Below are 26,273 nucleotides of genomic sequence, written 5' to 3'. Positions count from 1 at the left end.
TTGTAGTGAATGGCATCTAAATAGAATAAATTAATTTAAGGACAGTATATTTTATAAACAAGTTTTATGATTTTCATTTTCTTGCGACAGGAAGAGAATATTTGTTATATAATCAACTACTCCTGTTTGTGGTCTTTTGCAAACCACAATATTTTTTTATTTAAAAATATTCCCATAAAAATTTTCACCAATTTACTGTTATCGTCTCAGTTAAGATATATTTAATTTATTCAGTTAAGATACATTAGGTCTGGATCCCGCGTATGAAACAAAATTTGATTAATAGCAAGCTGAAAATTTGTTAATAGCTTAAGGTGATACAGTAGCCATCAATAGGTAGCCAAAACTCGTTCCAAGATTGCGGCTGTAATTTTGAATATTTTTTCGAGATATTTGGCACACGTATTCGTAATATAATAAAGAATGGCGGTACAGAGCCCAATTTGAAAAATATAATGATATGTGGAAATTACTCTGTAATTAAATACAATATTAAAAAAAGGAGCTTGTACCGCCATTAAGAAAAACAAAAAAATACACTTTCTTCAAATAAACTTTTTTATCCGATGCCTAGATTTTGTCTCATTTTGGAACTACTAATGAAATAAAAATTTTTAGTAGTTCCAAAATGACACAAAATCTAGGCATCGGATAAAAAAGTTTATTTGAAGAAAGTGTATTTTTTTGTTCTTCTTAATGGCGGTACATTCTCGTTTTTTTAATATTGTATTTAATTACAGAGTAATTTCCACATATTAATATATTTTTCAAATTGGGCTCTGTACCGCCATTCTTTATTATATTACGAATAAGTGTGCCAAATATCTCGAAAAAATATTGAAAATTACAGCCACAATCTTGGAAGGCGTTTTCGCTACCTGTTGATCGCTACTGTTTCCTCTTAAGAGTGTCTAGTCGGATAAACTTTAATATATGGGAACATTGGAACAGTGGCAGTTTTTATTGTGGAACAGGTTAAAAATTTGGAACGGTCAGACCACGAAAACGGCACATTTATTTTGTCCGACAGAATAGACTTAAACTCTCCGAACAGAGATTAAACTCTCATGCAAAAATCAGACTGCTATTTATCACCTGTCATAATTCCTGTCATTTGACATATTCTACATTTTCCACTCATTAAAACGCCCATTTGGTGGTAAATAGCAGTCTGATTTTTTGCATGAGAGTTTAATCTCTGTTCAGAGAGTTTAAGTCTGTTCTGTCGGACAAAATACATGTGCCGTTTTCGTGGTCTGACCGTTCCAAATTTTTAATCTGTTCCACAATTAAAACTTCCCCTGTTCCAGTGTTCCCATATATCAAAGTTTGTCCGACTAGACACCCTTAAGCTATTAACAAATTTTCAGCTTGCTATTAATCAACTTTTTTTTTCATACGCGGGATCCAGACCTATATTTAACCACCGGAATTACAGAAAACCAAATATGATAAAAGGACTATTTATTAAATTGGGAGGTGATTATCCAAACCAAAATATATGCAATATTTAGTTCAAAAATTTAGTTAATGTGCTAAGGAAAGAAGACAAGCAAGGTAAGCAATATGTGCCGTAAAAATTCTCCTAAATAAATTATTTATCCAGATGGGCGATTATTATGATGTAATTTGCTCCATTTTATGCTTCATTTAACACCTCGAATTTAATTACAAAATGCAGTGATTTTTTTTGTTTTGAAAAAATGATTTCATTTTGATTTTTGATTGATTTTTTCAAATAATATTATTTCGTTGTTTTTAATTATGTAAAATTATAACTTCATACATCTGTAATTGTAACATTATTTTTTAAGTGCCGTCTCTCAATTAGAGGTTGGATATCATCATCACTATCTTTACTCTATCTACCACTGCTCTAAAGAGTTCTATAGAATTGCATTTAAGCCAGTTGCTTAAATTCTTCAACCATGACACTTTCCTTCTTCCTATACTCCTTCCACCTCTTATCTTCCCTGTATTATCAGTCTTAGCATTTCATATCGCGTATCCCAGATATTGTATGTATTAACTTTCTTATTTTGATTGGGTTTATTATTTCATAATCTTTGCTCATTTCTCGCAATACTTCCCTGGAGGATCCGAGATATTTGTATTTATCAACCCTTTCTATCGATACATTTTCCAAATAAATGCTTTTTTGTATATTTTTCTTAGTTATTATCCTGTATTAGGTCTTTTATATATATAGTTTTAGTCCATATTCTTCACAGAAATTGTTTGTTTTGTTTAGCAATACTTGAAGTTGTTCAGCAGAGCTTGCAATAATCCCGGTATCATCTGTATGTCTTATGTTGTTAATAGATTTTCCGTTAAGAGCAAACAGTAGCGATCAACAGGTAGCAACAAACGCGTTCCAAGATTGCGGCTCTAATTTTGAATATTTTTTCGAGATATTTGGCACACATATTCGTAATATAATAAAGAATGGCGGTACAGAGCCCAATTTCAGAAATATGTAAGTATGTGGAAATTACTCTATAACTAAATAAAATATTGAAAAAAAGGAGACAGTACCGCCATTAAGAAAGACAAAATACACTTTCTTCAAATAAACTTTTTTATCCCGTGCCTAGATTTTGTGTCACATTGGAACTACTAAAAATCGATTTTATTGTAACAAGAAATCGAACGTCACTGACTTGGCAATATTTCGCGCCTATGTGTATAAAAATTATTGTTTTTGATAGTATAAATGTCACTGTCAGTGTCAAATTACCGACGCACTGTTGCCTCACTTTTGAAAGTTCGCAGAACTTTTGCAATCTTGGACCGCGTTTGTTTGCTACCTGTTAATCGCTACTGTGTGCTCTTAATTATTATTCCTTCACTCTGAGATAGTAATGCTTCCTCAAAGTGGTTTCACTATAATATACATTAAATAGTTATGGAGACATTATACATCGTTGCCTAACACTTCTGCTGATTGCTATTTCTGGACTGAGTTCGTTATCTATTACAATTTGTGCTCTTTGATTCCAAGTAAATGTTTGCTATTATTCGTAGGTCCCTGTTGTCTATGTTTTTGTCTTTAGAATTTGGGCTAATTTTTCATGTCTTACTTTGTCAAATGCTTTTTCAAAATCAACGTAACAAACATAGACATCCACATTCATATCCATTCATCTTTGAGCTATCACATTAAAATCAAATTACGTCTCTCTCGTTCCTAGTGCGTTTCTTAACCCAAGCTGACTATCATATATTCCTTCTTCCAGTTTTTTATTTAAACAACCATGTATTATTTTTAAGAATAACTTGAAAACATGACTTATTAATGATATTGTCCTGTATTCACTGCAATTCTTAGCGTTTGTATGTTTAGGGATAGCACAAAAGGTGGAGAGTAACCATTGTCTCGGCTGGTTTCCTGTTTTGTACACACTGTGTTAAATAAGTCTACTATACTGTCTAAGGTTTCGTCATTTTTATGCATTGTTAGTGTAAGCTTTCTATTTTGGGATTTGGTCAGGACCTACTGCTTTACCATTTTTGCTGTTTTTGCCGTTTTAATTTCTTCTTTTAATACCTTTAAAACCATATAATCTTCTACTTCTACATCCATCTTCTCGGTCTTTGTATACTTCATTTACGTGTTCTGTTAATCCCTTTAATTTTTCGTTAGTATTTAACACATTAATATCAGGTTTAATTAATTAAAGTTGTCGGTCAAACGGCCCAGATGGCTAGGGCGCAGTCGATCGACAAGTTTAGTGGACTTACGATCGAGTTTCGAGCCCCAGCCCGGTCATTTGAAATTAGTAAAAAAGACCAAGCGTCGTAGTATAAAATTCAATAGAATCTACGACTTGGTCTGGAATAAACTAGTGTCTGATTGGCCTATGGAGGAGCGGTACGGCAAGGTATAAGAGCTTGCGGGTTGGTGATACTCCTCCATAGATCCCTACCGAAGGGCGTTGACGCCTAATAACGGTGTATATATAGGGTGAGGCAGATAAAGGGCCTATTAGAAATATCTCGAGAACTAAAGAGGTTTTAATGAAATGATTTAATGAAAATGTTTTCATCTATTTCCTACTTTCGGTAATACCAGAAGTTGCTTATAACTTCGTTTTATTTTTAATGGGACACCCTGTATATTTTTACATTTTTGTATTCTCCTCGATGTCTTTTTTCTTAAAATATGAGGTTTTGTAATGTTATATAGGGTGTTTTAAAAGATAAATCCGTTTTTTTATTAATTTCGTAGCAATTTTCACACCCTGTTGAATTGTAGAAGGGGGTGGGCAGTAAAAAAATGTCATGGCTCCTTAATGTCAAATAATGGACAGGACTAAGAAACATAGGAGACCTAAAACATACTGCAAGGGATAGAGAAAAATGGTCAAACGTGATCTCGAACATCCATTAGTGAATTGAATAGGAAGAAGAAGAAGTTAAATTGTAGTAGTTTGACATCAAGAACTCTATTTATGTTCAAATGATTTTTAATGTAGTCAACTATTGTTAAAAATTATTAGTGTAGCTAAATGTTGAATTTTAGTATACAGGGTTGGAATACAAATTTTCTGAATTTTCTTAAATGGAACACCCTGTATTTTAGTAGTGTAATGAAATGATATTTTATGGTACCTACTTTTTTATTTCTTGAGCATTCCCTATACCTAACTGCTTTAATTTGCGCTTAGTTGTTAATCGCACCAACAGTATTAACTACGAATTAACAATATTAACTACCTTAAAAATGGGACATTTTTGATGTCTCGTATTTCCTAAACCTGTTCTCCGATGTTAGTGATTTATTTAATATGTTATAGCTCAATTCTTCAAGAATATAGATGTATATATTGTTTCAAAAACAGGTAAGTGTCATTGTATACCGGGTGTAACAATGATAGTGTGTTTTTTCCTCAAAGTTTGGAACACCCTGTGTAATATTCTAGCGTATATAAAATATTGGAATTATAACTCAACTATAGCCTTAGGCTATCTTAACATTTTGCTTTTTGATTTATTCGCCTATGTTGGATAATAAAAAGTTAGGTACTTTAACAACTAGCAGCGTTCTTCACCAATACAGGGTATTTCTAAATAAGTGCGACAAACTTGAAGGGGTAATGTTTTCTTACAAACTGACGATTTATTTATTGCTCTAAAACCGCTTGAGATATGCAAATAAAATTTAGTAGGTTTTAACAGATAGTTATTGAGCATTTTTTGACATACAATAAAGAATTTTATATTCACCATTGTATGCCAAAAAATGCGCAATAACTACCTCTTAAAACCTACCAAATTTCATGTGCATATCTCAACCAGTTTTAGAGTAATAAATAAATCGTCAGTTTGTAAGAAAAAATTCAACATCCCGTATCTCGGAAACGAAGCATTTGCGGACATATGTTTATAAAGCAAAAGGTCATTATTTTTCATGCAGAGTTAGCCCTTAAATTTTGTCGCACTTATTTAGAAAGACCCTGTATTTGTATTGATGAAGAACGTTGCTAGTTGTTAAAATACCCAACTTTATTATTGTCCAACATAAGCGAATGAATCAAAAAGCAAAATATTAAGAAAGCCTAAGGCTACAGCTTAGTTATAATTTCAATATTTTATAAACGCTAGAATATTCGACAGGGTGTTTCAAACTTTGAATAAAAAACACACTATCATTGTTACATCCGGTATGCAATGACACTTATCTGTTTAGCAACAATATTATTACATCGATATTCTTGAATAATAAAGCTATAACATATTAAAAAAATCACTAAAATCTGACAAAAAGTTTAGGAAATCTCTCTCTTCAATCCTGACCCCCCGAAGGGCGTGTAGTGGTCGACGTGATGTCGTATATTGTCCGTCTCCAAAGATCTCTGTCTCTGATCATTTCTTTTAGCTCATGCATAGGTATTTTGCATATTCCTGTAATTTGATCGATCCATTTTGTTGGGGATCTTTCTCGTGATCTTCGGCCTTCCATCTTTCCTTGTATAATGAGTCTTTCAATGTTTTCTGTGTTTGCTCTCATAACATGTCCAAAGTATTTTAATTGTTGGAGATGGACTTTACTGGAGAGTCCTTGGTTAACTTTTAGCTCTCTTAAAATTGAATTATTTGTCCTATGGTCGGTCCAAGGAATTCGTAGAATTCGTCTCCAACAGAACATTTCACTTGCGTCTATCTTTCTTCTTTCCGATTTTCTCAGGGTCCAAGATTCACATCCGTAGTTCAGTGTTGGGAATATTAAGCAGTTGATCAACCTCATCTTTAACGCTTTTGAAATTTGACAGTCCTTCCATATTTTGGTCATTTTTGCTGTGGCGACTTTTGCTAGATCACATCTACGTTTTATTTCTTCCTGTAGTGACCCTGTGTTTGTGATTAATGATCCCAGGTATAAGTATGAGCTCACAACCTCAAACCGATCAATTGTGTTTATGTGTGGATTATTGTTATGTAGTCTATCCACTATTATGATCTTTGTCTTTGATACGTTTAATTGCAGACCAAATATTTGAGTTTCGTTTTTAACCAGTCGTATAAGATCAATCAGCTCTGCTTGACTATTTGCAAGAAGGTGTCATCTGTGTCATCTGCGAAACGTAGGTTGTTTATTTTATGACCATTTGTTGAGATGCCTTTTTCCCATCCTTCAAGTAATATGCTCCCAATAAATATTGAATAATTGTGGAGATAGTATACATCCCTGTCTGACACCCCGTTCTTGATGAATTCGTTTGAAAGTATGTCAAACACAACTGATCCAGTAGTTTGTTCGTATAGTTCAGTTATAAGCGAAATAAGGTGTTACGCCTACTTCTTTTAGTATTTGCCATAAGTGTCTCCACTTGACCCTGTCGAACGCCTTACGATAATCTATAAAGCATATTTATGTACAGAGGAATATTAAATTCCCTAGATTTTTCGATTATCTGTCTTATATTCAACAGGTGTTCTCGAGTACCTCTACCTTTGATAAATCCAGTTTGCTCTTGTGGAATTGCTCTTTGAAGGAATGATTTTAATCTCTCATTGATTATATATGTAGCATTATTTTACTGGCATGTGATATAAGAGACATAGTTCTATAATTGTGGCATTTATGGAAGCTGCCTTTTTTATGAATTGTCGTTATTGTGGATTTTGTCCAGTCTTCAGGCCATTGTTTAGAATGCCATATTTGGTTACAGAGTAAATGAAGTAATTTTACTCCAGTTTCTTCTGTGGCTTTGACCATTTCTGCTGTTATCATATCTGGACCTGGTGCTTTATTATATTTGAGCTTACTGATCGCCAGTCTTACTTCATTTTCAAGTATATCAGGTTCTTCTTCCACCTTGTCAGGGATTTGGTTAACAGGTTCTTGAAGTTGATCATCTTTATAAAGGTCTCTGCTATACGATCTTCATGTCTCTGCTATATCTTCTCTGTTTGTTCTCAGAGTTCCAGTGTTGTCTTCAATGGCCCAAGTTCTTGCTTTAAAGTGTCTTGCTAAGTAGTTTAGGAAATGCGAGACATCAAAATGTCCCATTTTTAAGGTGTGCGTTAATTTTGATGCATAGTGTATTCTGCTAACTCAACCATTATTGGTAATTTTAAGGATCAGTCTAGATTAATATGTATCAATTTATTTCCGAAAAATTATTTGTGATTGAATATTTTCACGACCAACCTAATAAAATTTCTGGTATTTTTTGTTGCAAGTAATGTTTGGTTTTTATCACCAAAAACTCACAAATTAAAGCAGTTAGGTATAGGGAATGCTTAAGAAATAAAAAAGTACCATAAAATATCCTTTCATTACAATACTAAAATACAGGGTGTTTCATTTAAGAAAACTGAGAAATGACTCATTCCGAGTTTCGACCAACCCTGTATACTAAAATTAAAAATTTAGTTATATTAACTATTTTTTACAATAGTAGACTATATTCAAATCATTTGAAAATAAATAGAGTTTTTGATGTCAAACTACTACAATTCTACAAGGTGTGAATATTGCTACAATATTAAGAATAAAAACGTAATTATCTTTTAAACTACCCTGTATAACATTACAAAATCTTCTATTTTAAGAATAAAGAATCGAGGAGAATCCAAAAATGGAAAAATATACAGGGTGTTCTATTAAAAAAAAATGTGTGTGTACTTTATACGCACGTAAGAAGTTATACTTCTATTATATAATTTCAACGAAATAAATATACTTAACAGTTACAATACAAAAAATTAACAATAATTACCAAAAATTTACCAAAAATTAACCAAAACTTAACAATGCCAAATATTAAAAAAAAAAAAGTATGAATCGTCCGGGATTTGACCCCGCAATCTCGCGATTTCTCGATCTCTGGTCCAATGCTCTACCAACCAGGCCATCAAGGCGCATGTTACTGACATTTCACATATACATAATTACACATCACGGTGACAAGTGAAATATAAAAATAGATGTTTTATTATTTTACGCCCAAGGAAGACAAATCCAAAGACACAAAATTATAATAAATTATACATTAACTAAAAAACACTAATATATTATTTTAATGGCTTATTTGCGCTGATACATAATTTGGAAGATTAGCAACTAAATGTCATACTGTCTGTGTGCGCATGCGCGCAGATTTATGAAAAATTTTACTCTCAATCGCGCCTAAAGAAGTATAACTTCAAAAACGAAGTTATAAGCAACTTCCGGTATAACCGGAAGTAGCAAATTGATGAAAATATCTTCATTAAATAGATCAAAACCCCTCCACTCCAATTTTCATGATTCTATTACCTTTAGTTCTCCAGATATTTCTAATGGGCCATTTATCTGTCTCACCCGGTAGGTATATATTAATTAATTAACACAGTTAGGTAAATCCCACGAAATCCTTGCATAATACTCCCGTGAAATAAGTACAATTGAACCGTAATCAGAGCATATCAATGGCCAGTTATTTGATGAGTTTTTCCGACAACAGATTCTTCTAATAAGCAAACGTATACGTTTTCTGCAGAATTTTCGCTACGTTTTTGCATTTTTGGTCGCAGAATATGTGATCTAATTTATGACCTGTTTTTACTACACCCTGTAGATAATAATAAACATTTAGTTCTTCTTTTCTAGAATGAAAATTTTACTGGTATTACTTTTGTTTACCTGCAACCTAATTGACATATCTGGCCAGCGATGTTCCAGACCAGAAGTGGTGAGACGCCGTGCAACCATTTACAAGGCACCTATGGTAAAAGTAGAAGTTTTAAGATGTCTCTTTAATGATACCAAAAAGGCTTATTCCGATATTACTACCAATTGTTTGACTGCACGAAAAAAGGGAATTTTTAAGGATAAGTACGATGATGTATTTAATCTTAAAAGTCCCAAAACGCCCATTGTGTTGGAAAGTTATGTAACTGACGCAGACCCGTTACAAAATAAATTAATTTTAAGGTAAATTTAATAGGTAGTCTATTTTATCTTACCATAGGTTTGTTCTAGCATCAGTTTCAAACGGTTTGAAGTTATCAGAAGCATGCGCATTTGTTTGATAGCGTTCAAGCACACAAATTACTAGTTTGAAACTACTAGCCCAGCGTTCTAACGAAAGTAAAGTTTGATTAGGAAACTGGCTGGAGACTAGGGATGGCGGTTGTTGACAAAACACCGGTTTTTGGTTATAACGGTTTTTGGTTATACCGATTTTTCTACCTACCTATTAACCTGGCGGTTATAACCGGTCAAAAAACCGGTTATTTCATAAACCGGTGTTCGTTTTTTTATTCAATACCAATATCCAATAGGTTAGGAACATTTACAGTACGCTTTAGTTTGCAATACTCCATTCGAATCGATATCAGTCTATATCAGTATAGAAATCAGTGTTGTGAAATCCGGTTTCAGTCTGCTGAAAATTTCTCATTTACGCGCGATGAGCGAAAATTTTTCCCATTTTTTCTCAAAATTCAGTATTTTTTTCACTTATTCGGTTTTTCACCGGTTATTACTTTAAAAAGAATAAACCGGTTATAACCGGGAGAAAAACAACCGGAAAACCCGATTATTGTTGAGGAAAAAACCGGTTGTAGGTTATAACCGGTAGGTTTCCCCCATCTCTACTCGAGACGGTCAAAAGAATTTGCGGGTTTTGTTCGCATTTGAAGGGTTTGTGACCTGCTCGCCAACGGAGCTAGGTTTATAAATTAAAAAAATATATATATTTTAATTATTACTTATCATTATTTAAATTTATAACATTCAATTTCAATATTTAGAATAAATCCTGAAAATGTAAATACCTACTAAGAAAAATGTATTTCTAATAATAACCTCAAAATTATAAACCAAAACAAACATGAACCAGTCACATTTAACGTTAGTATTTTCTCCGATAAAAAAAAGCGTTCTAGCAAAAAATAGTTTGCTACCAGTTTGGGGATTGAACATGCGCAGTAAATTAGTACAATATCTGGTGTCAAACCATAAAAAACTACATGCTAGAACAAACCTAATAATTATTAATAGCCCAGTCAATGAACGTAAAATGCGGCGATACCGTGTAATGTTCCTTGCCATCACCGAATTTCATAAAAATTTGTAGGTTCTACTTACCCTCCACTTCAAAGTTGGGCTTTGTGCTGTTGGTTGCTTTTACTTGGGGGTGAAATCTTCGCGCGGGGTAGACAAACATACATTGGTACATTTAAAATAAGTGCGGAAATGGATAAATTAACTAATTCCAAGATACTTTAATTCTACAAAATATTTTAACCAAGTCAATACTTTTAGAGTTATTTACAAGTGAAAATGTTAATTTTTCAACAAAAAACTACTTAAAAAATGAATAACCAATTTCAATTTCGTTGCAACACGAAACTACAGCCGCATCATTATTCCAGTTCAATCAGAGAGTGCAGCAAGTACCTCAACCGGTTTCGAAACTTATTAGTCTCTCATTAGGAGGCATATATGCTGCTCTCACTGACCCAACTAGGACAAACCCCGGCGTGGAGTCACGGATTGCAACTAACGAAATGGTAGGGATCCCTAGCGGCAACTGCTAGCAAAAAAAAACTAAGTTTTCAATCTAATAGCACATAAAATAACATCCAAAAATGTTACTCTACATTCTACCAGATTGAAAACAAAGGGAGCCAAACAAAGTAAGTTATTAATCGAAGTAGCACAGAAAACGACAATAAATATCGTCTCCATACCACCAGATTGACAACAGATGGACTGCTTTCTTTGGTTACACCTCCTGAGATTTTCAAAATTTATAAATCATACAGGATGCCGAGGAAATTAAGATGAGAGAATTTTAAATAATTCACAACTCATCTGCTCAGCGTGGTAAAAGCTCCAATAAGAAAGATTCCTTAATACTCAAACAAAAGAGTAAATGAATTAAAAAAATGTATAAACATTCTCAATTTCTTTGCAACACGAAAATGCAGCAGCTGCATAATACTATGTCAAATCTGAGAGTGCAGGAAGAGTCTATACCGGTTTCGGGGGTTGTTTCTCCCTCATCAGTAGTCCCATATTGTCTTCTCTCAGATTCTTCCACGTACCACACTTTGGGCCTTTCCGAATTGCAAAGAAAGAAATGCCACGGATGAACTAGGGCCACCTATCGAAGAACAAAGTAAGTTATCAATCGAAGTAGCACAGAAACGACAATAAATCTGGTGGTATGGAGACGATATTTATTGTCGTTTTCTGTGCTATTTCGATTGATAACTTACTTTGTTTTTCTGTAGATGGCCCTAGTTCATCCGTGACATTTCTTTCTTTGCAATTCGGAAAGGCCCAAAGTGTGGTACGTGGAAGAATCTGAGAGAAGAGGATATGGGACTACTGATGAGGGGGAAACAACCACCGAAACCGGTAAAGACTCTTCCTGCACTCTCAGATTTGACCATAGTATTATGCAGCTGCTGCATTTTCGTGTAGCAAAGAAATTGAGAATGTTTATACATTTTTAATTCATTTACTCTTTTGTTTGAGTATTAAGGAATCTTTCTTGTTGGAGCTTTTACCACGCTGAGGAGATGAGTTGTGAATTATTTAAAATTCTCTCATCTTAATTTCCTCGGCATCCTGTATGGTTTATAAATTTTGAAAATCTCAGGAGGTGTAACAAAAGAAAGTATTAAACCTGTTGTCAATCTGGTGGTATGGAAACGATATTTATTGTCATTTTCTGTGCTACTTTGATTGATAACTTACTTTGTTTTTCGGTAGATGGCCCTAGTTCATCCGTGACATTTCTTTCTTTGCAATTCGGAAAGGCCCAAAATGTGGTGCGTGAAAGAATCTGAGAGAAGAGGATATGGGACTACTGATGAGGGGGAAACAACCCTCGAAACCGGTATAGACTCTTCCTGCACTCTCAGATTTGACCATAGTATTATGCAGCTGCTGCATTTTCGTGTTGCAAAGAAATTGAGAATGTTTATACATTTTTACAATGGGAACCTTCTCTGGTAACATCTCCGAGGCTTCTACAATTTGCAAGCCATAACAATTGCTGAAACTAAGGAAGATGAGGAAATTTTACAATTTATAATTCACGTCCCATCTGCTCAGCGCGGTAAAGTTCCAACGAGAATGGTTCCCTTCGTACTACAATCAGAGTAAACATGTAAATAAAAAATGAATAACCATTTTAAATTTCGTTGCAACACGAAACTACAGCCGAATTATATTCTAATTCAATCAGAGAGTGCAGCAAGCACCTCTATCGGTTTCGAAACTTATTAGTCTCTCATCAAGAGGCACATATCGACCGTTAAGTACCAATACCTCCTATCTACATTTTTTTCAAAAATAAGTTTATCGCGCCATCTAACTGCAAAGCTTGTTACGCATCTTCTAACAAAATATCCTAACTGTATCTATTCTCAAAGTATTTAAAATAACATCATGGAAATATATCCTACCTTAATCAGCGTTTTTTATGCCGGAAATACCTTCTAACTGAATAGCAGAAATACCTTCTATCTACTCATTTGTGGTTGTTGTTTGTTAGTTGTACCGCCTATCAACAGTTTCCCGGTATTATTCGTTTTTTGTATCTTATTTAGTTCTTCTGCCGTACAATATTGTATTTACGTGTGTGTCTGGTGTTATCAAAAGGTAAGGAGTGTTTTACAACTAAAATTAACAGCCTAAGTAAGACTTTGTACAAAAAATAAATACCTAACCTCAATTTAACTCATGTTTTTGTGTGTTAAAGTTCTTATAAATTAATTTTAAGTTAAGATGATAGTTACATATTCAAGGCTTATAATACAGTTATAGTTAAAAATGTACACACAACCACCAAAGGGAGTTTTAGTAAATTGAAATGTAGATAGCAGATCTTTCCACAAAAATAATTAAAATTACTTAAGGTGTTCGTAGTACATAGGCGGCGCAAAAAACGGGCATATCGGATATTTTGTCATAATGAAAAGCTGTTTAAGAACAGAAAAATGCAGCTATTAATATTAAAGTACGTTTTAACTAACATTGGAAACAAAACATTTTGCTTTTATATGATAAATTATAATAAAGATTATTTTCGATCCCCTAATAGTTATATTTACGTAACAAGCAATGTTTAAAGCATTGAATTTTCAAGTAAAATCTCAAAGTAGTACCTAAATGCAAATTTTTTTACAGATGAATATCAATCAAGATCGACGTAGGAAAACACGGGCAGCTGAAATATTAGGATTGGCTTTGAAACTTGATGAAAACATTCCTTATGGCTGCACAAGTGAGTCTACTACTAGCGTTATTATTTCTGAAGGTTTAGAGCCCACAAGATCACAATCTAAAAATCTGAGCCAAGACGAACACTGTGTAAACTTAATTCATGAAACTACGACATTGATCCACAGTGTACTGTTACCAGATGGAAGTTCCTACATTCCGGAGACAAATGAAAATATTACTCCTCCTATTAGTACAAGCCAACAAGTTGGTAGTCTTGCCTTGTCTGACAATCAAGAAAGTAATCGTTCCTATCAAAATGTGTTTTCCTCCAACAATTTAGAAGACTCCCACTTCCAACAGTTAAACGAGGAACTTCATACTGAAAATGTAATTACAGAGAGAGCATCGACTCCAAGTACATCTTCAGCTCACGATTTTTCACCCAGTGAAAGTTCCTATAACCCAGAGTCTGATTCATCGGAGACTGAGAGCGAAGATAGGGTGTCTGAAGAAAATAGTGTGCCGGATTCTGAGCTGGTGCCAAGACAGGTTTATTTCGGAGAAATCAATGAAGAACGAAAAAGAAAAATTAAACCAGATAGTAAGACTTGGAAAAAAAATCGTAACAAAGAGTTAAGAATGCTTGGCAAAGATTACTTAGGTTATACAAATCCGAAAGAGGGAAAAATGTTACACAATACTCCCCGAAGCGCTCGCAAACTGGGTGAAGCATGCAAGTCTAAAAAATGTACAACAAGTAAAGTCAGGAATTGTGAAAAACTGACCGTGGAGATGCGACAAGATATATTTAATAATTTTTGGACAAACTTAAATTGGGAACAAAGGAAGATTTATATAAATGGATTAGTCTCCCGACAAACTACTGCTAGAAAAACTGTAGGGTGTGAGACAAGACGGGAAGGTACTTTCCAGTATTTTTTGCCTACAGCTGAGGGTAATTTGCGAGTTTGCAAGACATCCTTTTTAAATACATTTTCCCTAGGTTCTTTTACTGTACAATCTTGGGTCAAGAAGTCAGTTCATAAAACACTTCCATGTAATGAAGTCACCAATAGCAATCGAAAACGAGTTGTGCCAAGAGGAACGGCGACAAGAATCCAGATGCTACGTGAATTTTTTAAAAATATCCCAACACTTCCCTCTCATTATAATAGAAAAAATTCGAGAAAATTATTCATCGAGCCATATTACCGAAATAAAACAGAACTCTATAATTCCTATAAAATATGGTGCTCAAATAATAACGAAGAGAGTGCAAGCAGACATACTTTTGACAAGATATTTAAAGATTCAAATCTTTCTATTTATACCTTAAAAAAGGATATGTGTGACATCTGTGTCAGTTATAAAGAAGGAAATATTTCAGACGAAAAATATAAAGATCATATTCAACGTAAATCAAGAGCAAGAGCCGAGAAAGAACATGACAAGGAAAAAGCACAAGCTGGTGAATTTAATCTTCTTACAATGGATCTTGAAGCTGTCAAAGTGTGTCCTTATCTGACTGCAAGTGCCCTCTACTTCAAAACGAAGTTAAGTTGTCACAACTATACGGTCTACAATTTGGTCACTCATCATGCAACATGCTATTGGTTTGACGAAACTGCCAGTGACTTGACAGCAAGCACATTTGTTAACTTCCTTTTAGATTACTTGTCACAACACTGTCTCGCCAACAGGTTACCTATAGTAATATTTTCAGATGGCTGCACATACCAAAATCGGAATAACATTTTGTCTAACGCATTATCTGCCTTTTCTGTAAAATATCAGATAGTTATAACCCAAAAGTTTTTAGAACCGGGTCACACTCAAATGGAGTGTGACTCGGTCCACAGCGCTATCGAGACTAAATTGAAGCATCGTGAGATTCATCTTCCGAGCGATTATGCTTCTGCTACTAAGGAAGCAAGAAGTAAGCCATTTCCGTATGAAGTGAAATTGGTTGACTATCAATTTTTTAAAAATTACGCAAATGAGGACACATGGCGATACACTTCCATTAGGCCAGGTCGTAAAGTAGGAGATCCTGTTGTAACAGATCTGAGGGCTTTACTGTATACCATAGATGGAAAAATACAATATAAACTAAACTTTGATGATGAGTGGAGTGAGTTGCCCATAAGACCTAAAATTATTCCTGAACCGATTTATACTCCCTTGCATGACAAAGTGCTACCTATTAGTTCTACGAAGTACTCTCATTTACAACAATTGAAAACTGTGTTACCGCAAGACTGTCATACATTCTATGACTCGCTATCTCAGAAGTCTTAATGTGTTGATATCATTAATAATAATAATAAAGTTTTTTGAGTTTAATTCATTTTTTAATTACATTTAAGACCTCCTATCTTCCATTAAACACATATATTTCAAGTAACAGAGAAAAACAATACCTCCTAACTGACAAACTGTCTTTTTCAAAAGCTCTTTCAAAATCAAATATGTGAGGTACGATAATCTTATACATAAAAAAGTAGAAAGTCCATATATTAAATTATTCTGATTGGCAGAGCAAAATTAAATAAGTTTTTTGCTTCTCCTGTAAAATTTACTTGTCGTTAGATAGAAGGTATTGGTACTTAACGGTCGATATGCTGCTCTCTCTGACCCAACTAGGACAAACCCCGGCGTGCAGTTACGGATTGCAACGAACGAAATGGCAGGGATGCCCTAGCGGCAACTGCTAGCAAAAAAACTAAGTTTTCAATCTAATAGCACATAAAACAACATCCAAAAATGCTACTCTACATCCTACCAGATTGAAAACAATGGGAACCTTCTCTGGTAACACCTCCGAGGCTTCTACAATTTGCAAGCCATAACGGATGCTGCGACTAAGGAAAATGAGGGAAATTTACAATTTATAATTCACGTCCCATCTGCTCAGCGCGGTAAAGTTCCGACGAGAATGATTCCCTTCTCGTTAGTTTTTTTAACTACGTTTTCAGGCGGCTTTTTGCAAATAACTTAAAAAGTATTTTATCGAAAAAAGTACTCTTAGCAAAAATAGAGCTTATAAATGACGAACAAATTATTGTTATTCTGAAATTTATAGACCCAGTAAAAGCAAAGTTCTAGTTTATGAAAAATATCATCTTATTCGTCAAATTCCAAATCAAACATTTCAACATGAAATCACCAAAAAATAAAGCCCTTTTCGGGGAAAACTAATCAAAACTTTTTTAAGTGTTTAAAAAAAGCTTTATTTTTATTTTTTATGAAAGTTTGTAGCATCAAAACTACTAAGTGAGTTACGCTCAAAATAAAATTGGAGGCTTTTTTGAAAATCTCTCCCTATTTAGCACCCATGAAATTAATCATTAGTGCTTCACAATTTACTTTATTTATGTATTTTTTATTATGATCTGTAAGTTTCACCGGATATAGTGCTAATTTTTGAAGGGAATGTAGTTAAAACGTTTTGAACGAGTCACTAATCACTAGTGTTTGTAAATTTTGAACAGCCATATCTTAACCAATTTTCGTCTTGCATAAAAACAAAATAAAACCAAAATATTTATATAAGCAAAACCTACATTTTTTTACCCATTGAGATTTCTCGTATCACTAAAATTGTGATTTTGAAAAATGGGAATTTTTTCCAAGATTAAAAAAAAATTATTACTATAAAACCAATTTTTTTTAAATAAGGACTTGTTTTAACTATAAGATCAAATTAATAAACAATACATATACAATGTGGCAAGGCCAAGTGGAATAAATCCATTATTTCGTAAACCGGCGAATTTAAGGAAAAATCCCGAAATAATATTCCTATCAAAAACTTCAGTTTTCAGTTTATTGAATTTATTAATCTGTGTTCTTTTATGAAAACGTGTGTTATATACCTAATTCTTTGTCTGCGATTAAATTCATTGAAAGTGTGAAAATTAAAAACATTATAAGCTTTAGACCGTAATTCATTTAACTGTTTTTCAAAAAAGTAAATATCAGCAAAAGTGATTTTAATCTCCAAATTAATAATATTCTTTGAAAACCTGTTACATAATCTTTGGGCATCATGGTGAATATTCCCAATACGATGATGTAGGATGGAATTGACATTAACAAGGCTATCTGTAACGTGTCTAGGGAAACATCCATTGGATTTACATTTCAACAAAAAAATCCTTTGATTGTGTAAAGCAGCAATTTTGATGGTAATTCTGGTCCACTCCTTCAGAACTCTGACTGTAGATTGCCCATAATCGTTTCGGATGTCAGATGTCATCGAAAAAACCCATATTCTTTTACTCAAAGTAAATAAAAAGGAAGTATGCACTGTATTGATTTGTTTGAAAAAAACAATTTTAAGTTTCTGTGGATTGTAGTCAATAAAAGGCTGTTAAATGGCTATTTTATATCTCTCAAGTTTTCGAATGATAATTACATTATTTTTCAAGAGCTGCATTAGCTGCAATAATAGAGTGGAAACAAAAATGATGTCCAAAATATAACTCACCAAATAAATCTAGGTTGGTTATTTTATACCTACTAACCTAAGTAACATCAAATATAGATTGTTAGCAAAATGTATTAGTTTCCCAATCATATAATATCATATTATTTAATTCTGTTTAGCCATTCTTCTAAAACTACGACTGGTGTTAGCTGTGCTGTCACAACTAAACATGAACTTGTAAGATATTCTCGGTGACCCTCAAGATGTAGCGTTTACACAGGTGAACTGTATAGTATTTCAATGCATTAATGCATTCAATAGTATTCTGTTGGCATTTAAATGCATCTTCCATCAAAACAGACATATTGCCATTTGTACGGATTCCCCTTCATATATCCATTTAATCAATAAACTTTTCACTGACCACCCATTTGTTCGAAACATTTATGACATTTACCAAAATCTCTCTACTCAATATGCAACAGTCTCTCTCATATGGGTACTTTTTCATATTGGAATTACTGTTAATAAAACAGCAGATCATTTTGTCAAAGAAGCTACCAACCACAATACTGGAATAACCACAATTCAACTAGCTAGCGATCTCAAACTCGTTTCCAAAAAGGTTAGTAAATGATGCATGGCAAAACTTATGCCTACAGAATAAAACAACTCTACATGAACTCCAACCATTTATTGATCATTTCTCCCCGGTCTTTCTAACTAGAAGAGAAACATCGATTATTTTGATGGCCCCGAATTAATCACACTACTCTAACTCATAGTTTCTTGATGTCCTCAGAAACTCGTCCAACTTGCCTCCATTGCAATGTTTACCTGACTGAAACACATCCTCACCGACTGTATTTCATTCACTGACCTACATACTTCACTGGATATGAAACCTAATGTTAAGGAAATGCTCAACCACCCTACATACAGAGATCATGAAAACTATATTGTTTTTAAAAACCGCTGAGCTATACAACGAGATTTACTCTACTGGTATGGATATAAAAACATTACTTGACAATGTCATCATTAACTTTAAGGAGATTGCTTTTGAATGTTCTTGGATAACTGTTATTTGTATAATTGCTTAAATTATTAATTCAGTTAATTAATATGATAAATTTTTCACTAACTATGTATTCAGTGATTGTAATGATTTATATACTGTACAACAAAAACTAATACTCAATCGAGAAAAGAATAAAAGTGATTAAGTGATTTTTTAATAATATATTGTTACTATGGAACGCATAAAATTTTGAACATCTCTAACAACAAAATACATGGATCACAGAATATTTCCTGGTGAATTCTCTTCTTGGATCTTCCATAAATAATAAACAATAAATAACTTTTTAATAAGTTCGCGACTTAAATCAAATATTTATCAAATACACTATCAATATTACTTAATCAACAACTCAAAATATTCCCGATGCTATGTCAAATATTTAAAATTGTCACTGTCTGGTCACCATACTCTATTCGACTCAGTGCGTTGTATGACAAATATAGCGAATGTTCGATTTGGAAAATATCACAACGGACATGGTGTCCATTTTTTTCGAATGCTGAAAAAACTAATAAATATTTTTAACAAATTTAAACGCAGAATGAAAGACTAAATTATTATCGAGGGCCGAAAGTCCCTTAGAATAAATAAAACGTTTCTTTTGAATGAGATATTTAAAATTAAAAATTACACTACATTTTCTCTTAGTTTTTCACCCCTGTGACTCGTTAAAATAAACGTTTTACAAGTTTTCAGGGACTTTCGGCCCTCGGTAAGAACGTAATCTTTCATTCTGCATTTGAATTTTTAAAAATACTTATTAGTTTTCTCAGGATTCGAAAAAAATGAAACCCATTTAAATAGCATTGGAGCCGAAACTTTGTACCGATCCCCTTAAAACGTATTATTATCTTTCAAACAGTATATTCCTTTTTTGGTACAAGTAATTAGTTTCAGAAATAAATATAGTTTAAGCCTAAAGCTTAAAGTTGGCCGATTTCTATGCAGGCAAAGACGTCTATATATCAAAAGAATTTTTGCTTATACAGGGTCAGTCAGAATAACGGAATAAACCAAAGTTGTGTTTTTTTAATTGGAATTGCCTGTTTTTGTATCTAGTCATATTGAAGAAAATTTGTTATACTTTAATAAAATAAGGACCAACGGCCCATGATCCCAAACAAATGACTTATTTTCATTACAACTGTATCGAGTCATGTTTTTGTGCATGTTATTTTTGGTCCTTCACTGGCTTTATAAATTCTTGACTTCATCTTAGTGTTGATATGTCGGTTTCGTCATATAGTGTTATTAACTAATCCTGTCAGTCTATTTGCTTTTTGTACTTGATTTCTCACTTCTTCTGTTCATGTCTCCATAGCTGGACAATGTAATCCCAAGGCACTTTATTTCCACTACATGTTCGATACTGATGCCATAAATTTCTATTTTGCATCTGATTGGTTCTTTACTGATTACTATTGTTTTAGTTTTCTGATATGAAAACTTTAGCTCTTATGTTAAATCTATGGACTAACCTTTGCACACTATCTTCATCGTGGTCTATCAATATTCTGTCGTTTGTGTAACAGCGTATTTTTACTACTTTTTTCCCATCCTGTATCCTCCTCCTTTGTTGATGCTTTTGATGATTTCATCCATGATTAAATTGAAGAGCATATGGCTCAATGAGTCTCCTTGTCTTATTCTGCTGCATATGTATATAGGTTTTGTAAGTTGTCCATCTATTCTGCCTTCCATTTTGCTGTTTTTGTAAAAGTTTTTAATAGTTTTTATGATCTCTAGGGAAGCTTCTCTATTATACAGAAGATTTTTTTTAACTCCTTTATTCTGCAATCTATCAGTAATGAGAAGGAGCGTCTTTGTTGATAAATGATTATGACATGTACAGGATGCTTCATTAAGCAGCCTGTTTTATACAGAAGATGGATTACATCTTGGAGTCTGAATCTGTCAATTGCTTTGTTCAAGTTAATCAAACATAGAAATGCCTATCTATTAGACGCTAGTGATTTCTCTGTAATTTGCTTTTTTAAACTTGTTACGTTTATTTTTAGATCCAAGACAATATGTAACTACAACAGAGGGTTTTGTTTTGATCCGAAGGAAAGTCCAACGTATGCAGCTGTATGGAATGTGGTACCACCAATCAAAGAAAAATGTCCTGCAAAATTAGAACCAGTAATATCTGCTGCAGTGGATATTTGGAAATTTGTTCCAGAAAAACTACAGTACTTGTTTTATTACTCTCCAAAGTTAGACGAGGCATTTTCTCTCAGACTTACTACTACCTCGAAATGTAATAACAAACCTATTTGGTTCACAGAAGAAGTGCGATATATAGTCCAGGTAGAAAATATTAATATAAATCCTGCAATGCGAGACATTCTGTCTAAAATGACTTTACCATCAAAGAGTGTGGTCAGCGAAAAAATTTTAAAAGATTGTGATTTAAAGTCTCTTACTTTAGATTTTGATGCTCAATTTCTGTCAAATTATTTTGCTGACTCTGAGAATGTAAAGACAGTTTTTAGCGTATATCGGAATTATATAAATAAGAATAAACTGGCTATAGATGATGTGAAAATAAAAGTGTTAAACAATGATGCTTATTTAAAGAGACAGGCATCAGTGTTTGGAGCAGAATTTAGAAAGAACAATGTTACGATAAATTCTTTGATAGCAAATGTTGAAACTTTAAAAAACTCAAACAAAAATTTTGAAAAACTATCGCAGAGGATCAACTCTGAAATGATTTTTGTCAAAGTTGGAGGTGTGGAGAAAAATTTTAAAGACTTAGAAAACACAATCAAATCGATCGAGAATAACGTTGATAAACTTAATAAAATCTCTTTTTATTCAAGAAATGATGTAGACCAGAAATTTCTTAATTTTTATAAAAACGTTTCAAGCAATATTAAAACTCAAGTTATTAATGTAGGTACTGCAAACGTGGCTCTAGAGAAAAGTATTTTGAATAAGCTAAAACCGGTTATCGAATCTGCTAAGAAAAACTATGATACTTATGCAAATAAAGTGGAAGCACAGTTTAACAAATTTAAAAATGAATTTGATGCAAATAACATTGCATATGATACGAGAATTAAAAAAAGCATGTTAGAATCCAGCGCCGCTTGCCTCTTAAACATTAGTATCGTTGATACGAAGGTTAAAAAAATTGAAAATGATTTACAAAGCTACAAAAGTAGTAGCCATATTAAACATGAAAATCTCTATAATGCTTTAAATAAATTAAGACAGGATTTGAAAACAGAGATCAATAAAGCAGAACATATTAGCAACATAACTTTTAACCCTCTTATAAATGATTTAAAAAGTAAAACTGAAGCTTGTTTTACAAACATTAATACCTTAAAATCAAGCTCTACAGCTTTATTGGGAAGCCTACAAAGAGAAATCAAATCAAATTTATTATTACGTGATGATCATATTAAAGCGTCTGGAAAAGACCACGATAATTTCAATAAAAGGTTAGGATCGCTTGAAGAAAATATCAAACAGCTACAAGAAAATCACAATGTACGTAAAAATATCCATGATAAATTTTTTATTTCTACCAATAACACTTTTAAAGAACTTACTCTAAAACTCACAAATGTCAGTAAAATCATTAAAGATTCGCAACTGCAGAGTGACGCCAACATTTTCAAAAGACTTGATGGCTTATTTGTACCTGTAAATTCAAAGATCAAGACTTGTTTGGATGAAATACAAACTGTGAAGAAAAACGGAGAGAATTCTTACAACGATTTAAAAAAGACAATAAACCAAGAATTGGAAAAAAATTCTGTGGTACATAAAGCGGATATTAAGGATCTCGATACAAAGTTGAAACAATACAAAAACAACAGTGATAATAGTAACAAACGTGTGAAGGATGATATTAATAATCTCGAAAAAACACTTAAGTCTATGGACAAATCGCTAGATAACCGTCTGTTATCTTTAGAAACTGAAATTTCTGTCAAAATTAATCCTGACCTGAAATTGGCTGTAAACAAAATTGATAACTGCCAAAATGATGTAGACGAATTTAAACAAGATTATTCCAAACTATTGGATGATGTCAAGAAAACAACACTTAAAAATATAACCATTACATCTGAAAGGCTAGAAAAAAATATGAAATCTTTCGAAAACTCTTGGGTAAATCAACTAAAGATTTCTGAAAATAAAATGAAGGATATTCAAACGAATTTGGGGCTCTTTAATACAGTTTTTGAAAAAGCAACTCATACTAATAGTGAAGAAATAGTAAAATTAAAAAATAATTTAATCAGTGTTGATAACATGTGGCAAGATTTTTCACAAAATTTTAAAAAGAATGTTTTGAACGTCACAAATAAAACAGTTGAAAAACTGTATGCAAAGAACGCTGAATGTGAAAAAGATATCAACGATGCTGTCCAATCTTTAGGTCATTTAAAAAAGACAGTTGATGAGTATTTGCGAGAACACAAACTTTTAGAACACAACATATTAAGAATAAATACAACACTTTTGACTTCTAGTGATAATCTTAATAAAAGATTTGAATTTTTAAACCAAAGTAAACAAACGTCCGAAGAGGCTAAGAATTTATCTGAAAATCTTAATAGATACAAAAAAGAAAGTGAACAGTTTTACAGTAAAACAGGATCTCAATTAACAGAATTGTTTAAGAACATTACCAATCTTGATCAAGTTACAAAAGATATTACTAAAAATTTGGAAAAGGATTTTAATCCTGAGTTAAAGTTATTAAAGAACGAAAATAAAAATTACTTAAAACGATTCACAAATCTTGAAAAATACATAAATAACTCAGTCGATTATCTAAGAGACCTAATATCTAATGAAATTAATTCGAGCAACAATGCTTTCGCAGAAATTGAAAAATTTAAGAAAAATTTTGGAGAACAAGTAAATAATGTTATAACAGAAAACAAAAGATTTGAAAGAGAATTAAATAGTAGTCACTTACTTTTCACAGATACAACAAATCAAGTAAAAAACATTAAAGATACTATTAAAATTCTCTCCCAAAATATATATAACAATATGAATGCCAGCACAATAAGTATTAATAAACAGCTAAGTATCTTAAATGAATCAGTTTCCTTGGGAGCAAATTCTTCAAAAAAAATATTATTTCTCGAAAATACTCTTCAAGATATACAAAAATTAACTCTGGATAATATAACCACAGTTCAAAATGAACTGAAATTATTTAAAAATAATTTCATTAACAGTAAAGAAGTTATTAACAAAATTCAAAAAATATTCAAGAACGAAATGAATGTGGCGCTAGTACCATATTTGAAGGATATAAATAATTCTATTAGTGATAGCAATAAAGATATACAAAAAATAATTTTAAACTTAAAAACAAATTATTCTCTAAGTAACCAAAATATTTTGGAAAAGTTTAATAGTTTAAATGAAACCTGTACAACAGACATAGCAATCATTTTATCCAAAGCAAATGATTTAAATAAAAGAATCGATAAAATAAAGCAGAATCTTTCTGTAAAACTTGAATCTTATGTTCAAATAATAAATAATAACACAGACGATATTTTAAAACTTAAAAAATCTTTAAAAGATGTTTCTTCTAAATGTAGACAATCTTTAGAAGATCTAAGAACACACATAAAAGATGCGAATATAAAAATTGAGCTAAATAGGAATCAGACAGAAATTATCAAAAAAGACTTACACGAACTTACTGAAACTGCTAATAATACAACAAAAGATGTAAATAATCTACGTACGGAAATTGTAGCACTAAAACACAACTACAATGCTACACAAAGTAGATTGGATAAATGCGAAGCAACGATTAAAGACCTTATTGCAAATTTTACTGCGTGTAATTGTAATAGTCAAAATAAATCTGATAGTGAATTGGAAAAGTTGCTGGACAATAGAGACCGTCAAATAACTAAAAAGTTTGAAGATTTGCTAAAGCAGAAGGATGATGAGATAGCCAAACTTAAAGAAGAGTTTAATAACACTATTTCGGAGTTCGCAGGTGGACAACGAAAACTACAAAAACAGTATGACTCATGTTGTAACGCAATTCCGGATGGTCTAGTCGTGTGATGGGCAAAGTACGGCCCGCGGACCAACTCCGGCCAGCGAAAGCATTTAATCCGGCAATCCGAGTGTACCCGCTTTAAAACTGAATGCATTTTTTTCTGGCTCTCCTCTAGAATTTCTTAATCTATGTGGCCCCCCATTAAAAAAGTTTGCCAACCACTGATTCCAGCCTGTTGGGTATATCTTGTTTATGATCTAAAATTATTTTTATGATCCAAAACCGCAGGTTTTTAAAAAGCAATATCTAAGGTTTTATTGCTGAATATGACTAATGTCCAGTTGCACCAACAGATAACAAACGATTAATTTTTTATTTGGATTGCCCGTTTATTTTAAAATATAATAATTATCGAAAAACTATCAATTTAAAAAAGAAATTTTAACGATTCTCCCGAAAAATATTAAATTTTTTACTATCAAATATAATAACAGAACACTTCTCTTTTCTTTATTAGAAAAAGGTTAAAATTTAATATCTTTTAGAAGAATCGTTAAAATTTCTGTCTTTAATTTGACAGTTTTTTGACAACTATATTTTAGAATCAATGGACAATCCAAATAAATCGTTTATTTTTTTTTGCACCGGACATAAGACAATAATAAAGAAGCCGATATTTTATCCGTAAGATATCGCCGCGAGAGAGTAAAAATACATTAATTTGTGATTTGTCTATTTTTTCTGAAGCTATTTTCTTGCAGTCTTTTATAGTGCAATCACTGAAGGTTTTCATAGATTTTCATATAAATTGGTGTGAAGTTAGAAGATACCTCAAGAAACAAAAGTGACATGGTGCCTACCTACGCTTTTACCCTGGAGGTGGATGTCGCCACTTCTTGTAGGATGAAAATTATTTTGTTAAAAATAACCCCATAAATCTATAGAGGGACTAATTTTAAAGAAATTTTTTACATGAAGTTACCAAAATAAATACTTTTTGAGTTATTAAAGATCAAAGGTTTTAATTTCTCGTGGAAAAAATGCATGTTAAAGCTGTTTTTCATAAATAACTCAAAAGCTGTAATAA

At 32.5% G+C, this 26,273-nt stretch overlaps 1 protein-coding gene across 1 annotated transcript; it reads left to right on the top strand.

The window, feature by feature from the left end:
- Window positions 1-1,464: 1,464 nt before the first annotated feature.
- Window positions 1,465-26,273, top strand: LOC114340567 (GRIP and coiled-coil domain-containing protein 2-like). Its single transcript, XM_028291329.2, has 3 exons — window positions 1,465-1,557; window positions 9,098-9,421; window positions 21,204-26,273. The coding sequence occupies exons 2-3, from the start codon at window positions 9,099-9,101 to the stop codon at window positions 25,249-25,251; spliced, it is 4,371 nt and encodes a 1,456-aa protein (XP_028147130.1). The 5' UTR covers window positions 1,465-1,557; window position 9,098; the 3' UTR covers window positions 25,252-26,273.

The sequence above is a fragment of the Diabrotica virgifera genome, chromosome 5 (assembly GCF_917563875.1).
Source record: "Diabrotica virgifera virgifera chromosome 5, PGI_DIABVI_V3a".
NCBI lineage: Eukaryota > Metazoa > Arthropoda > Insecta > Coleoptera > Chrysomelidae > Diabrotica > Diabrotica virgifera.
This window is presented reverse-complemented; position numbering and strand designations above follow the sequence as displayed.